The sequence below is a fragment of the Suncus etruscus genome, chromosome 2 (genome assembly GCF_024139225.1).
Source record: "Suncus etruscus isolate mSunEtr1 chromosome 2, mSunEtr1.pri.cur, whole genome shotgun sequence".
Taxonomy (NCBI): Eukaryota; Metazoa; Chordata; class Mammalia; order Eulipotyphla; family Soricidae; genus Suncus; species Suncus etruscus.
Window position 1 is genome coordinate 5,605,891 of NC_064849.1, and position 14,710 is coordinate 5,620,600.

The 14,710-nt window shown below is 57.2% G+C and overlaps 1 protein-coding gene across 2 annotated transcripts; it reads right to left on the bottom strand.

Moving 5' to 3' along the window:
- Positions 1-240: 240 nt before the first annotated feature.
- On the bottom strand, positions 241-14,710 carry LMF1 (lipase maturation factor 1). Of its 2 annotated transcripts, XM_049767981.1 has the most exons (11): positions 14,518-14,710; positions 9,301-9,607; positions 8,684-8,694; positions 5,213-5,361; positions 3,002-3,067; positions 2,002-2,169; positions 1,649-1,829; positions 1,299-1,452; positions 1,039-1,222; positions 520-632; positions 241-445 (listed from the first exon to the last, which is right to left on the bottom strand). In XM_049767981.1, exons 1-11 carry the CDS (start codon positions 14,687-14,689, stop codon positions 259-261), a joined length of 1,692 nt encoding a protein of 563 aa, XP_049623938.1. In that variant the 5' UTR covers positions 14,690-14,710; the 3' UTR covers positions 241-258. The 2 variants fall into 2 exon arrangements, with proteins under 2 accessions (XP_049623938.1, XP_049623937.1); XM_049767980.1 differs by lacking the exons at positions 8,684-8,694; positions 9,301-9,607; positions 14,518-14,710 and adding an exon at positions 8,516-8,539.

A 14,710-nucleotide genomic window follows, 5' to 3' on the forward strand; every position in this document is an offset into this window, starting at 1 on the left:
TGGGCACCGGCACAGGCGGGACTCGGGGGAGATGCCACTTGTGCCCCCTCAGTCCTGCCTGAAGCTCCTCACTCACACGGGCCCTCCAGGGTGCAAGCAAAATGCCATCTCCCATGGCTCCTAGCCTGGGCTGAAGCCCGGGGCTATGCTGTGGTGAGATCCCAGGGCCCCTCGTCATGGGGGGAGTCAAGGAAGCCAGTGCGTGGGGATCCCTGCAGACACGAGGCAAGGGCAAGGCGGTGACCTGGTGAGGCCCCTTTATTTCCCCTTAGTGGCAAGCTCTGGGAGGGGCCAGTGCTGGGACTGGAAATAGCCTTTGAGGTCGGAGAGGCTGAGAGGAGGGAAGTAGGGGCCGATCCTCTTGCGGATCCACCACTTGGCCTCCGCAGCATGCACACCTCCCGGCCGGCTGAATTTGTACTTGAAGTGTTCTGCGCGTATCCACCTGGGGCAGGAGCGGGCAGTCAGGTGCAGGCCAAGCTGGGCTTGGGGAAGGAAGGCAGGCGGGTGGGGCTATACCTGGGTGGGTGGCGGCCCTGGAACGGATTTTGGGCCAGCAGTGAGGTGGCGTCAGGGTCGTTGACCAGGAGTTTGCCTGCTAGGTGCAGTATCCACTCATTCTGCTCGTAGGTCTAGAAAGAAGACACCAGGCACCCCTTCCCACCTGGGAGCTGCCCACAAGCTGTGTGAGCCCCTCCTCAAACTGGAGCCCTCCTGGTTGCAGGTGCCCCAGTGTGTGTCTAGTGAGCCTGTCCAGAGGCTAACGCACTGGCTGACGCACTTGACCTGTCAGTCGGGAGACCAGGGGTGGCCAAACAGGCATGGTGAGGACTGGCTGCCCTGTGTTCTTGGGGGCAATTCTAGGGGACTGGCTGCTGCTCCATGCCAGGGTCCCCTACAGATGGGTACAGCTTGTTGCAGACACAGGGGCAGTTTGGAAGTCTGGGACACCCTCAGCTGTGCCTGGGTCAGTTCCCTCGGTTGCTCCCCCCCCCACGCATCTGGGTGGGTTCACCTGGTCCTGTCAGGGAGATGCACCTGGAAGGCGGCGAACCACATGAGCCAGTCGAGGCGGTGGTGGTAGGGTGAGGCGAGGCAGGGCCGGCGCTGCAGGCCACCTGGCTTGCAGGGGAACTCGTATTCCTCCCACAGGGCATCGGGTGAGCTGGCGTTGCTGCTGGCTGTGCCCTGCAGGACCACCTCTGTGCGCTCCTTCGTGATGCTGCAGGGGGACACGGTGGGCTACACTTGGCCCTGCCAGGGCCTTGCAGCCTGGGGAAGGGGACCCCGTGCCCTACCTGCCGAAGGCCCCATAGGTGTTGACGATTCTGAGTGAGTTGAAGGAGCCATTCATGACCTGCCCGGGGCTCAGTAAGTTCATGACCACAGGGACGCTGAGCGCAGCCAACAGGACCGCCAGCAGGACATTGACCACGCGCCGCACCAAGTGGCCTGGCCGAGGGAAGACAGTGAGCCGCTGCCCTGCCGGAAAGAAGACTCCCCCCTTCCCCCAGAGGCCCAGCCTGCCAAGAATGCTGGCACCCCCGCTGGGATATGCAACTATCTCCAGGGGTAGAGACCTTTCCGCAGAGGAATCACAGAACCCAGGCTGTCCTCTGTTCTGGAGCCCACCCTGGGGGACACTCACTGTAGGTCTGTGGGCGCGGGGTCTCCAGCATCTCCTTCTGCAGCTTCCGGACTCGGTCCTTGACACTGCCGGCCCCAGAGGGGAACAGGAAGCTCAGGGCAGCGTCGTCAAAGCAGGCGATGCTGGGCACCATGGTCAGCCAGTTCAGGAAGCTCAGGTTGCCACTGATGATGAGAACCACCTGCAGGGACATGGGGTCAGCACAGCCTCAGCCTTGGAGCAAAGAGAGGGCGGCCCTACCTGAGGCTTCCAACCTCCAGGTCCAACCCTGGGTCTTAAAGTCCCCAACATGGGCGAGAGGCAGGGGTGCGCTGTCCAAGGTGCTAGTCAGGAGGGGTCATGGCAGTGCTCACCTGAAAGAGGGTTTGCAAGGCCCCGTGCAGGATGCACATGCGCCGCCCCAGGAGGAGGAAGAAGGGGACCACGAGCTCCAGGAAGTGGTTGCTGAGTGTCTCCAGGCGGTGGAACCACCAGGGCAAGTGGTGCAAGAAGTAGGCCATAGGGTTGGGCACTGGCTGTGTCTGCAGGACAAGGGAACAGTGGATGAGATGAAGGCTCTGCCACCAAGCCCCCAGCTGAGCCACAGGGTGTGGCTAGGTCTGTGGGCAGAGCCCCAGGGATCAGGGGTGTGGAACCAGGCCCAGTCCTTGCCACAATGACTTCTACAGACTGAGCATTCCCCACAGGTCCCAATGTAACACCCATATGCCCAGAGTGAAGCTCATGGCAGGAGCCACTAATATAGAAGCCCTAGTATAGCCCTAGGAGACCCCGATGTGAGTCTAGAACATCTCACTCACTGGGGAATGGTGCCACACCATGGAGACCCTTGCCAGTCATGGGACACCTGCCCGACACTTGGCTAGAGGCCTCGGAGTCTCTCCTTACTGAAGACGCCTGTAGGACCCTCACTGAACAACCTGAGAAACTAGTAGCATGGACTCAGGTGGAGTCCCTGTGACAGATGCTGGGAGACCCCCAGAGCTCAGCAGGACAGGACTGAGCCCCAGTGACCAAGTGGAGGCAGCCACCTGGAGCCCTGGCTGAGGCCCGGAGAGCCAACGGTCCACGCAATGAGGGATAGTGACCATGTGTGCAGCGGACAAATATCCCTGTAGTCCATGGCCCGACTTCACAAGCCCCAGATAAGTCCAGGCAGGACACTCATGAACGCAGTGTCAGCACGAATGTAGGAAACATCTGGAGAGACTCAGCACCAGGTCAGGTGAACTGAAATGAAGAAGGGCCTGGGGTTGAGGCTAGGGCAGGGCCGCAGAGAGCAGAAAGGACCCACGCCTCTGCTGACCGATTGTCCACCAGGCCCGTGTCCCGCAGTGCAGCGCCACAGCTCACCTCGTAGTGGAAGTCCATACAGGTCAGGTCCCACCAGCACTGGTCACCGCGAAGCTTGATCAGACCCTGAGAGGCAACAAGCCGAGGCAGCCTGAAGGGAATGTGGGGCGGCTTCCCTACTTACACACATCACCAAGGTACCTACAACTGGAGGGTCACAGAAGATCCCTCACAGAGCAAGCCCTAAATCATGGAATCTGAGGAAATGAACATACTCACTTGAAGGGAAATTGGGGGTGGCAAGAGGGCTGGGACTCTGAGGTGCACAAGGGTGCCCTTAATTCAGAGCTGCAGAGAGGACCGGTCTGGTTGCCTGACCAGCACCATGGCAGCCAAGTTTACAAGCCTGAACCTGGCACACCAGGGCGGTCTCCTGGGACCCATGGACTGCAGGGCCAGTTAAGTATGGCAGGCCATCAGCAAGGACTGCGGGGTCATGGCACCATTCACTCATTTTTTTTTGTTTTGTTTTTGGTTTTTGGGCCACACCCGGCGGTGCTCAGGGGTTACTCCTGGCTGTCTGCTTAGAAATAACTCCTGGCAGGCACGGGGGACCCTATGGGACACCGGGATTCGAACCAACCACCTTTGGTCCTAGATCGGCTGCTTGCAAGGCAAACACTGCTGTGCTATCTCTCCGGGCATTCACTTGTTTTTTGGCTGTTTCCCATGGCATGCTCACTTGCAGAAGGGCAGGGACACAGGACGGGGTGGGGATGGGGGTGGCGGCCCGGCTGTCTCCCACACGGGTTTCCACAAGCAACCACACTCTCCAAGGCGACCCGCGAGGCTGGGTGGGCACACGTGTGCCAGCCGCAGGCTGAGCCCTGCTGCTGCTGCACTTCAGGGCTTGCCAGGGCGCAGTGAGAAAAACAAGGCAATTAAAGTGTCACTCGGCGGTGCGGCATGCGGGATCCCGGCTCGGGGAGCCTCCTCCGCAGGAACAAAGCCCCTTTCAGCAGGTACCCTGTGCACTTGGCCTCAGCTCCTTCTAGAAGTGTCGCCTGGAGCCACTGCAGACTGGTCGAGGAGTCATACACGGGCATGGCAGAATGACGGGCCACACCCACTGGTACTCTGGCGTCACTCCTCGTCTACTGCGTTGGGTGCCAGGGATGGAAATGGGTCAGCTGTGTGCAAGGCATCACCCTCTGGGCTGTATTATGGCTCGGCTATTCCTGCTCCATCTCTAAGTAGCAGCTTTCCCTTGGCCCTGCAGCTGGCCCAGGAGGACGAGGCAGATGGGGTCGGTGGGCCAGGTGAGCATGGCTGGCCAGCCCTGTCTGCATGGGCAGGGCAGGGATCAAGTGCCTGCAACTGGACAGTGGGGGGGGGGGCAGGAGACCTGCAAAGTCAGGCAGCCTCATGAATTGCCCCTTGTAGTGGGTATCTGGGTGGGGCTGAGGCAGTCTTACATGGGTGACAGCCCACCCCTCGGGCACAACCTGGGCCTACCATGGCTGTACACATGCCAAGCCCAGCCTCTCAAAGTGCCACACCCACCTAAGCCTGCACCAAGGGCTGGTATTGTAGTGGTCAACCTGACCCAGAGCTCTGCAGCCCACAAGACGTGCTGGCTGGGGCCAGAGCGATAGCACAGTGATAAGCGTTTGCCTTGCACGCAGCTGACCCCGGACAGACCTGGTTCGATTCCCAGGATCCCATATGGTCCCCTGAGCCTACCAGGAGCAATGATTTGTTTGCAGAGCCAGAAGTAACTTCTGAGTGCTGCTGGGTGTGACCCCCAAAACAAAACAAATGTGCTGGATGGGCACAGGACATAAGTAGATCCTGAGCAGGGGGAGCTGGGGTTGCCCAGAAGGCAGACAGCCAGTCCCCAGGGCCATGGTAGGAAACACAGGCATAGTGGTTCCAGGCGATTGTGTGCCCTTCAGCTCGCCTCAGACAGCGGCTCTTGACTTCCCACCTGCAGTCCTGGGACACAATCTCACAGGTGGGCTGATGCCCTGTGGGTACACAAAAGACCCTCCCGTCTTCCCTGAGCTCAGCAGACAGGCATCAGCACCTCTGTTGCTTCCCGGGTACCGCACCCTCACGTCTGAGTGGGAGCCCCGGGGAAGACATGGCCATGGTCCCCTATGCTGCAGGCCCACCCCATTGTCACATGGCCCACTGCCAGTTTGGGGAGGTCTAACAGAGGCAGTTCAAGGGTTCCAGGGGCAGGGGACCGTGGTGAGATAATATGCTTACCGCTCCCAGCATGATTCTGAAGATGAGCCACCGGAATCCCCACAAGACCACCCACGGCACGGGTGTCCACCGCGGCAGCCGGGACAGTGTCCAGAACGGGCAAAGGAATATGCCCAGGAACCCCGTCTCCAGGAGTTGGGCCTCCCACCCTGAAACAATGGGGACATGCCTGAGCCCCAGCCCCTCTGCCAGGGCCTCATGTACCCCACACCATTGGGTAGAGGTGGCCTTTCTTTTTCTGCCTGGGATGCACCAGGGGAGCCTTGGGGACCAGGAATGCTGCCCTTCTGCAGGTTTTATCCAGCTTGGCAGGACATAGGGAGACAGATGGAGGCCACGACGGCAGTAGCTGTTCCTACACGGCATTGGGAATGCCTGGGCAGGTGTGCGGGCAGACCGGGCTATGCTGCCAACGTATCCTTCTGCCGCGTCTCAAGCTCCAGGGGACAAATCTCAAAACTAGATTACCCTAATCAGATGCTCTGAACCGAGTGGAGCAATTTTGGGGCCAGCGGCCATGCCCCCACTCCAGGTGCATGTGGACATGTTTGAGGGTGAGGCTCTGGTATGGATCTGCACTGAGTGGACTTTGAGTCTGTGGGTAGACAGGTCCACGACTTATTTACATTCTCAGGAACCATGTGCTCTCCACTCCAGTTCCACACATTTCTGGCAAAATGGTTCTAGTGTGTGGCACCATGGGATGGCTAGAATGAGGGGCTGTTGCTTCCCAGAGGACAATGCCTTGTGCGTGCTAGGGCACACACCAAAGCAACATTGGCTATGGAGGAACTGCTTGAATCAGCCACAAGCTCCTTGTAGGGTCAGAATGGAGAGGCAGAGACCAGAGCAGTGCTGAGGCTCCCTCCTGCCCCTGCCAGCCTCCTGTCTCCATGGTGAAAGGCAGTTTTGATCCAATTTGTACCTGTCACGGGGACAAACCACGTACTGCTGAGTGTGACCAGGAGCTGGCAGCACTCTTGGAAGGCCAGTCATGTGTCTGAGCTCCTATCTCCAGGAAATGTTGCTTTCTCAGGAAGTGCCACGGAAGCCACATTTCAGAGCCAGGGAGTCACCCACACAGGCCTGGGGCTGCTGCGTTTACCCAAATGCTACAAAACTTAGACAGATCTGGAGGGGGGCTGGATCTGTGCCAGCTGCAGGCAAACCCACTCCCCAGGGCCAGGCCTGCCTACTCTATTGTCACCCTCGCTCAGACGTGATGAGCAGAATTTAAATATGCAATCTGAGTGACACCAATCAAAGTGAGACAGATGTGGCAGGACCCAGACCTGTGTGAGTGCTGTGACAGCTCATGAGGCAGTGACAAGGATGTGGGGTGGACGTGTGAGAACAGAGGGGCACCTGGCCCTCCCTTACTCTGTTGTGGTGTAGGGGGTTTCCTGTGCAACATATCCCTGGGTCTGTCTGGCCCCCAACCCTGAGTGGGAAACCTGCACCTTGCCTTCTCTGCTGGGATGTGGTCTGGCCTCAGGAGCTGGCCTGCTTGTACAAGGCTCTCTTATTCCCTGCTACAAATCCATGGGACTGTGGCTTGTCCTCCACTTGCCCAGTGTTGTCTGCAGAGGCTCAATGCTGCTGATGCAGGTGGAAATGAAGGAAGTGTGGACCACTGGACCCTGCTGACCATATGGCCTGGTCCCAGCTGTGGGGTGTGAGATGTGCTGGGATGGGGCTGGGATGTAGTACCGCCTGTTCCTCCAGCTGAGACTCAAAGGATTTCTGGTCCTGGGCACCTACATGGAAGAGGTGGGAGGGGTACTGTGTGTAGGTGGTGGGCAGTATGCCATGTGGGCTGGGCCCTTTCCCCAGAAATAGCTGTTACCAGTCCTGGGGCCATCTCTGGACAGGTCCCTGTTGCTGAATGTAGCAGGAAGGGACCATGGTGGAGGCCAAAGTCTTGACAGGATCCTGGGTCACAATGTTGGCTAGAATACAGAGATGGACACAAGCCGGCTATGCTCACAGTAGAATATGAAATCATGGCAATTGTGCACTAAGCTGCAGTGGAGTACCTCAGGCCAACACCTCTCTGGTCTGTCCACCAGCTCACCATGTCAGTGGCTGATAAAAGGCAGAAACAAAGAGTGAAATGTAACTGATGGGCTGAGAGCATGGTAGGGTCCAGGGCTCAGGGTTTCAGATCTCGTGACTGTGGCCTGTGGAAGTGCAGACCTTGAGCGCTGAGCATGATCTAGTTTGTGCATCATAAGCATGTCCTGGGTTGAACTGGGGTCAGACTGAGAAAAGTCCATGTGTTGGGGTTGGGGCCGGTTAGAGCTCATGGAGAGAAAAGCATAGCCTGGGTGTGGACCACAAACCAGCCCCGCAAGAAGTGGCCTAGAACCATCTTGCCTGGTCTGTGTGCCCCAGCTGAGAAGGCAGGAAGTTTCTGTGCAGACACGGATGAGGCCGAAGAATGCTCCCTCAGTCTTGTGGCCTCAAGACTCCTGCACACCATGGCTGCAGGGCAGGGCAGGGGCAAGACCGCAGGGTGACAGGAGAGCACACATGCCACACAAGTGTATCATACATGTGTGTTACACAAACACAGGTACATACCACACACATGTTGCTACATGTGCTTGTGGGGTCAGGCTCTTGGATGTGACACAGAGGCCCAGCAGGAAGCAACAGGGCCAGGTGTCCCGAGAACATGAGACTTGTCCCGAGGACAAGAAACAGTGCTATTTCCTGACTCTCTTCTTGGGGGTGCTGTGTGTTGCCTCATGTCCAGTGAGCACCTGGGCAGGAGCTGCAGAATTCAGTCCTGGGGCCAGGCGGGCCAAGCCGTCCCTGGCCACCCAATTGCTCACCCCAATTCAGGGCAGTCCTGATTCTGGGAGGACCATAACAATCCCTGAGCTCAGCAGTCTGTTGGGCAGCAAGAAGGGGCACAGCCCTTCCCAAGGACACCACTGGGAGGAAGCAGGGACAAGGACCTCTCCATCTGATGACCTGGGCAGGGAGAATGGGGATGCTCCTCTATAGGCCCACGAGCAATGGTCACAGGACCCGGATATTCTATAAGACACCGGAGGCTGGCTCCATGCAAGAGACAGCAGCCACCATGTGACCTAGTGGGCAGCTCTGGACAGAGGCCAAGATGATCTCTGGGCCTAGGAATGAGTCCCCAAGCCCAAGTGTGTGTCTCTGGGCTCAGGTTAGTGTCTAAACTGAGCTCAGTGTGTGATCGCACAGTACAGGCAGTACAGGCTCATCTCTTGGAACCTATGAGGACCTCAGAAGGCCTGAAACAAAGGGGTCCCTGTGTGTGCCCACCTGGAGGTTGTTTGTCCCCAGACAAGAGTGGCCAAGACTTCATTCTGTGTAATCACGGGGGGCAGAAAGACACGTGGTGAAGGCTACGTGTGGCACACGTGGCTAGGGCAGTTGCATGATACATACCCCCACAAGGGCACCAGGCATTCCACGGATGATGGTACTTACCAAAGGCATACCTGTAAGGAGCAGAGAAAAGCATTAGGCTGCCAAGAACAAGCAACAGACAGGACTGTGTAAGCACAGTGACCTCAGACATGTTGGACCAGAGACTCTCTGTGGGCCACAATGCCAGAGGAGCTTGATTCACCCATCAGATATAGATACCACGCTCCAACAGCCACTGTCCTCTGTCAGACACTCACCGCTCCAACAGCCGCTGTCACCTGCACACTTTACTTCAACACTCACTTGTCACTCACTGCTCCAACTGCCATCACTTGTGTCACTCTTCCCACTTGACCTGACACCCCAAATTATCCCCACAACCAGAACTGACCCCCAAACTATCCCCACAACCAGACTCAAAGCCCAAATTCCTCCCACATTCAGATCCCAGCCCCCAACTCTCCTGCACTCAAACCCCGATCAGTTGTCTTCTCCCTCCTACCCAGAAAGGGAGATGAGGGCACAGCAGCGGCTTGCAGGGAAAACCTGGGACCCACAGCCCCTGGGCTACAGCCAGGAAGGGCGCTACAACTCCCCAAACCCACAAGCATCAAGCCCCACTGGAGAGAGGACAGCCCAGGACTGCCAGGCCCCCACAGGTGCCTTCCATGACTCACCAGATCTGACCCACGTTGACCAGGGACATGTAGAGCACCCAGAGGGACCCCATGAGCAACATGTTGGCACAGCCAGTCAGCAGGACAAACACCGAGATGCCCAGGCCCAGCAGTGCCAGGGCATCCAGGTTGGAGTCCATGTGGGCCGGGTCGAGCAGCCAGAGCAGGGTGGGTGCCGCACCCATGGCCTTCCAATTGTGGCCCCGGAAATGCTGCTGCAGCTGTCGCAGGTACAGGTGGCAGGGCAGCAGGCCCCGTGTCCCAATCAGTGGCTTGTTCTGCCACAGAGCCACCAGGAAGGCCACACCTGCAGAGGGAGTGGGGAGGCCATGGGCACAGGGACCTGGGCAGGAGAGTGCAGCCGATGGTCTGCAGTTCAAATGAGGAACTCAGGTGTCAAGATCTGGTGCGGGGGCCGGGCGGTGGCGCTAAAGGTAAGGTGCCTGCCTTGCCTGCGCTAGCCTTGGACGGACCGAGGTTCGATCCCCCGGTGTCCCATATGGTCCCCCAAGCCAGGAGCAACTTCTGAGCGCATAGCCAGGAGTAACCCCTGAGCGTTACCGGGTGTGGCCCAAAAACAAACAAAAAAAAAACCAAAAAAAACAAGATCTGGTGCGACAGACCCAGGTTTGATCCCAGCATCTCATATGGTCCCCTGAACCCACCAGGAATGATCCCTGAGCACAGCCAGTGTGGCCTCAAAACTAAAAGAAACTAAAAGTCTGTACAACCCTGGGGCACCAGGAGAGGGCCCAGTCTTGGGGACATTATGCAGGCAGCCCTCTGCCAGGCATGCGTGTAGCACCACATATGCACAGCCCTGCTGACACATGTCAGTCCCTGTTCACACACAGCCCGCCCAGACATGTGTCAGCACCCACCACTCACAGCTCTGCCGGACATGCATCATGGTAAACTTTGTGCACAATGACCACACACCCTCATAAACACACCTAGACATGTACATGTGTGCAGCCACGCAGGCATACCCATGTTTGGCCCACACTTATATTCCCTGTACATATGTACCTGTAAGCATATCTGTATGTAAGCCACGTACATCTGTGCATACAGCGGCGTCTCAAAGCCGAAATCGAATATTGCTTCCTTGCTCTCTCCATGCTCAGTTGCCTCTCTCTCTCTCTCTCTCTCTCTCTCTCTCTCTCTCTCTCTCTCTCTCTCAATGCATTTTGTTTTCTAGTGATCCCTAGAATGTGTGGAAAGTACCACTACAGGGTCTGATTAGAAAGATAATTTTTTTGGGGGGGGTCACACATGGCAGCGTTCAGGGGTTCCTCCTGGCTCTATGTTCAGAAATCACTCCTGGCAGGCTCGGGGGACCATATGGGATGCTGGGATTTGAACCACCATCCTTCTGTATGCAAGGCAAATACCCTACCTCCATGCTATCTCTCCAGCCCCAGGGTAGATAATTTGATCTACTATGAGTCCAGTTAGATAATCTGATCTATATGGTCCAATTCGATAGATATATAGAAAATCTGATCTGTCTAGTCCCATTATATACAGATGAATGGATAGATGGATGAATACATGGATAGATGATAAATGGATGGATTGATGGCTGGGTGGCTGGGTGGGTGGGCTGGTGAATGGATGATAATGGATGGATGGGTGGGTGGATGGATGGATAGAGAAACAGAGGGATGGATGGGTAGGTGGATGGATAGAAAAATGAATGAACAGACTGAATAGATAGATGGTAAATGGATAAATGAGCATGTCTTTGTGTATGCCCATGTACATCCGTGCACACATCATGTATGTACATGAAGGTCTGCCATGCTTGCTCCCATCCTGCCCACATGTAGATAAACTAGACATGTTCTGACAAATGCTGTGGGGAGCCCCACTGTACCCTCTCAAAGTCCAGACAGATAACTCAGAGTTGGGCTCACAGTGAGCACACACGCACGCACACAACACGTGCACACATGGCAAGGGCAGGCGTGCTTGGTGTGAAGTGTCAGGGCCACTACTGGAACTGAGCATGGAGGGGACCCAAGCAGCTGAGGCATGATTGAGCCAACACCAGTCAGGACAGAGCAGGGGACAGATAATACTGTGCGATGTGTATGTGGGAGACATGAGCACCATGACTTGGTTTTGCAGGAGAAGCCCTGACAGGACAGACAGGCCCAGAGGCGGTTGCTGGGAGCCTGGAGTGGTGACAAGCGGACACGGCAAGGGCAGGAGTTGTCATCAGAAGACTCCAGAGTCTAGAGATTGGAGCACATGAGCTGGGGAGTCCCATGCTACTCGGACACATGACAGCAAGGGTGATAGTGGCCAGCACCGGGCAACGTCCTGATCACACTCCAGAGGACTCAGAGGAGTGTGAGGGGGTAACATTCCCTCACCAGGTCAAAGTGGGATCAGAGACACACAGAAAGAGGTGCAGAGCAGTGGACTGAGAAGAGTAGTTGTCTGAGGAACAGAAGACAGGACACAGAACCCTGGGAAGATCCAGAACATAGAACCCCACAGGGGATTCTTTTTTCTTGGGGGGACACACCTAGCGATGCTCAAGAGTTACTCCTGACTCTGCACTCAGAAATTGATCCTGGCAGGCTTGGGGGACCATATAGGATATTGGGGATCGAACCTGGGTCCGTCCTGTGTTGGCTGTGTGCAAGGCAAATGCCCTACCACTGTGCTATCACTCTGGCTCTGCACAGGGGACTTTTTTTTGGGGGGGGGGCCACACCCGGTGATGCTCAGGGATTACTCCTGGCTCTGTGCTCAGAAATCACTCCTGGCTTGGGGGTACCATATGGGATGCTGGGGGATCGAACTGGTCTGTCCTAGGCTAGCGCGGGCAAGGCAGATGCCTTATCGCTTGTGCCATGGCTCCGGTCTGGCACAGTGGATTTTGGACTAAGACATAGACCAAGATATAGAACCCTGAACAGACCAGGGCACAGAACCCCATGGGGACAGACTAGGAAAGTAGACAAGATATAGAACCCCATGGGGACAGGCATCAGCATCCCCCAGCAAGTGCTCGACACTCTGCTTAAAAGGGAACCCAAGGCCTAGAGTTGAGTACTGTGCTACCTCCCCACAAAAAATGAGCTCAGCACCGAGCAGCTGCAGCCAGTCTCAGCTCTACACACGTCTCAGCCCCACCCTCTGCAGCAGCCACCCCACAATGGGACCCACCGGCTTGCAGGGGCATGGGGGTGTGGTGTGTGTACTGTGGTGTATATGGTTGGGTCATCAGTGTCTCTGCTGTGTTGGGAGATGTCTGTGGTATGTGTGGGTGCTGTTGCCCCTGGGGTCCCTCTACTCTGCCATAAATCCCAGCCCTCGCAGGCTCCTTCCGGGGATGTGATTAGTGACGCAGAACAGCCAGAGGACACAAGGCAGAGCGGAGGCTCGGCTCACAGGCTTAGTAGCGTGTGAGAGTTGTGTGTGTGTGTGTGTGTGTGTGTGTGTGTGTATGTGTGTGTGCATTGTACATGCTGTGGAGTGCATTGTAGCATGTGTGTATGTGATGTGGAGAAGTGTGAGAGGATGCTGCAGATGGCGTGTGTGTGAGCATGCTGTAAAGAAGGATGCTACAGAGGTGTGGAGAGCGTTGCTGCAGAAAGGTGTGTGCGTGAATGTGTGGGTGATACAGAGCTGTGCATGTATGTGTGAGGGTGCTATGGAGATGTGTGGATGGTGCTAGGAGAGGGTATGTGTGTCGATCGGTGCTGTGGAGATGTGTAGGCAGAGACTGTGGAGAGATGTGTGTGTGAGGGTGCTAGAGAGATGTGTGTGAGAGTTGGAGGGTGCTAGAGAGACTCGTGGGTGGTTGCTGTAGAGATGTAGGTGGTTGCTACAGAGATATGTGAGTGCTTTGGAGGGGGGGGCTGCTGAGAGAGGCGGGGTTTGCCCCAAGAGTGAGCTCAGAAGCTGGGAGAGCCCAGCAGAGCTCTTCATTAGAATCCCAGTGCTCTGGGATGAAGAACAGGAGACATCCTATAAAATGAAGCAGGATCTTTATTCATATTTTTGTTTATTTGGGGGGGGGGCACACCCAAGTTACTCTAGGGTTTGTGCTCAGGGCTCATTTCTGGCTGTGCTTGGGGGACTTCTAGGATGCCGGGGATCGAATCCAGGTCAGCTGCGTGCAAGGCAAGTGCCCTCCCTGTTGTGCTATGGCTCCAGCCCCTTGTTTTCTTTGTCCTGTTTTCCCTTCCCACTGTCCAAAGAACAGCTCCGAGTGGGACTTCAGGATGTCCACAGAGAGGTTGGCATCTGCCTCTCGGCTCTGAGGGGCAGATGGAGCTGCCAGACACCAGGGGGCACTGCCGAGGTCTCCCCTAAGAGAGTGGCAGGTGCGAATACCTCAGCAGCCTAGCCTGGGGGGCTGTGCCCTTCTGCAAGGGGGCATGTCACAGTCACCAAGGACCATGCAGGTGGCACATCTGTCCTGGCACTTTCAAGTGATGCTGAGAGGCAGGATGGGGGTGTGTGTGGGATCAGGATTGGAGACAACCTCAGAGGTCCCCAGGCCTGCCCCTCTGGCAGGCTGGCCACACACATTCCCTGTGGCACAGGCCCAAGGTGGAAGAAGATTGGAAGGATTTGGTCTTCACCCTTGAGCAGCCCCGCTTGTGACCCTCCTGTGCAACGAGGGGCTCCAGCAGCTGTGTCAGATCAGCAGCTCCATGTGGTGGGGGGATCCTCTTTACACCCTAAATGAGCGTTTGGAGCAGGGACCAGGGCTCTTTCCAACACCAGGACGCAGGCGTGTCCCTAAGCATGATGCTGGGTACCTCACAGGGGGGAACCTCCCCAAGAAGCGCCCACAGGGATGGCTGGGGATGGCTGGGGGGGGGGGCGAGGGAGACATTGTGAAGTGCATTATGCCGGCGAGGTCGGTGGGTGATGAACGCCAGGGTGGGGTGAGTGTGGGTGGGGGGGGTGCGCCTGGAACCTTCCAGAAATCCTAGGGAACATTCTATTCGCGAGCCAGGCCATAGGAGGGAGCCATAAAGCAGGCAGCAGGCAGGGCGCGCGCGTGGGGACGTTGCAGTGGCCCCCTGAAAGGCCAAGGGAGGCCAGAGGGGCAGCTGGGGGAGCAGGTTCCCGTCTGCACCCCGAAACCCGGTAGAAAAAATAATGCAAACCGGGGCCTGCCTGGCACGGGGGCGGACAAGGGCTTTCAGGTCTGCAAGGGGCTGAGCGCAGCAGGGCGGGACTCACCGTAGACGAAAGCCAGGGACCTCAGGAGCACGATCCGGGTGAGCCAGAAGGTGCCCTCGAAGAGATCCTCGGCGCAGCCGGACTGATCATTCTCGGAGTCCGGGGACGGCCCGGGACCCGGGTCCGCGGCTCTCACCCTGCGCCTCCGCAGAGGCTTTTCGGGCGCCGCCATTGCTGAGCCGTCAGTGCGCAG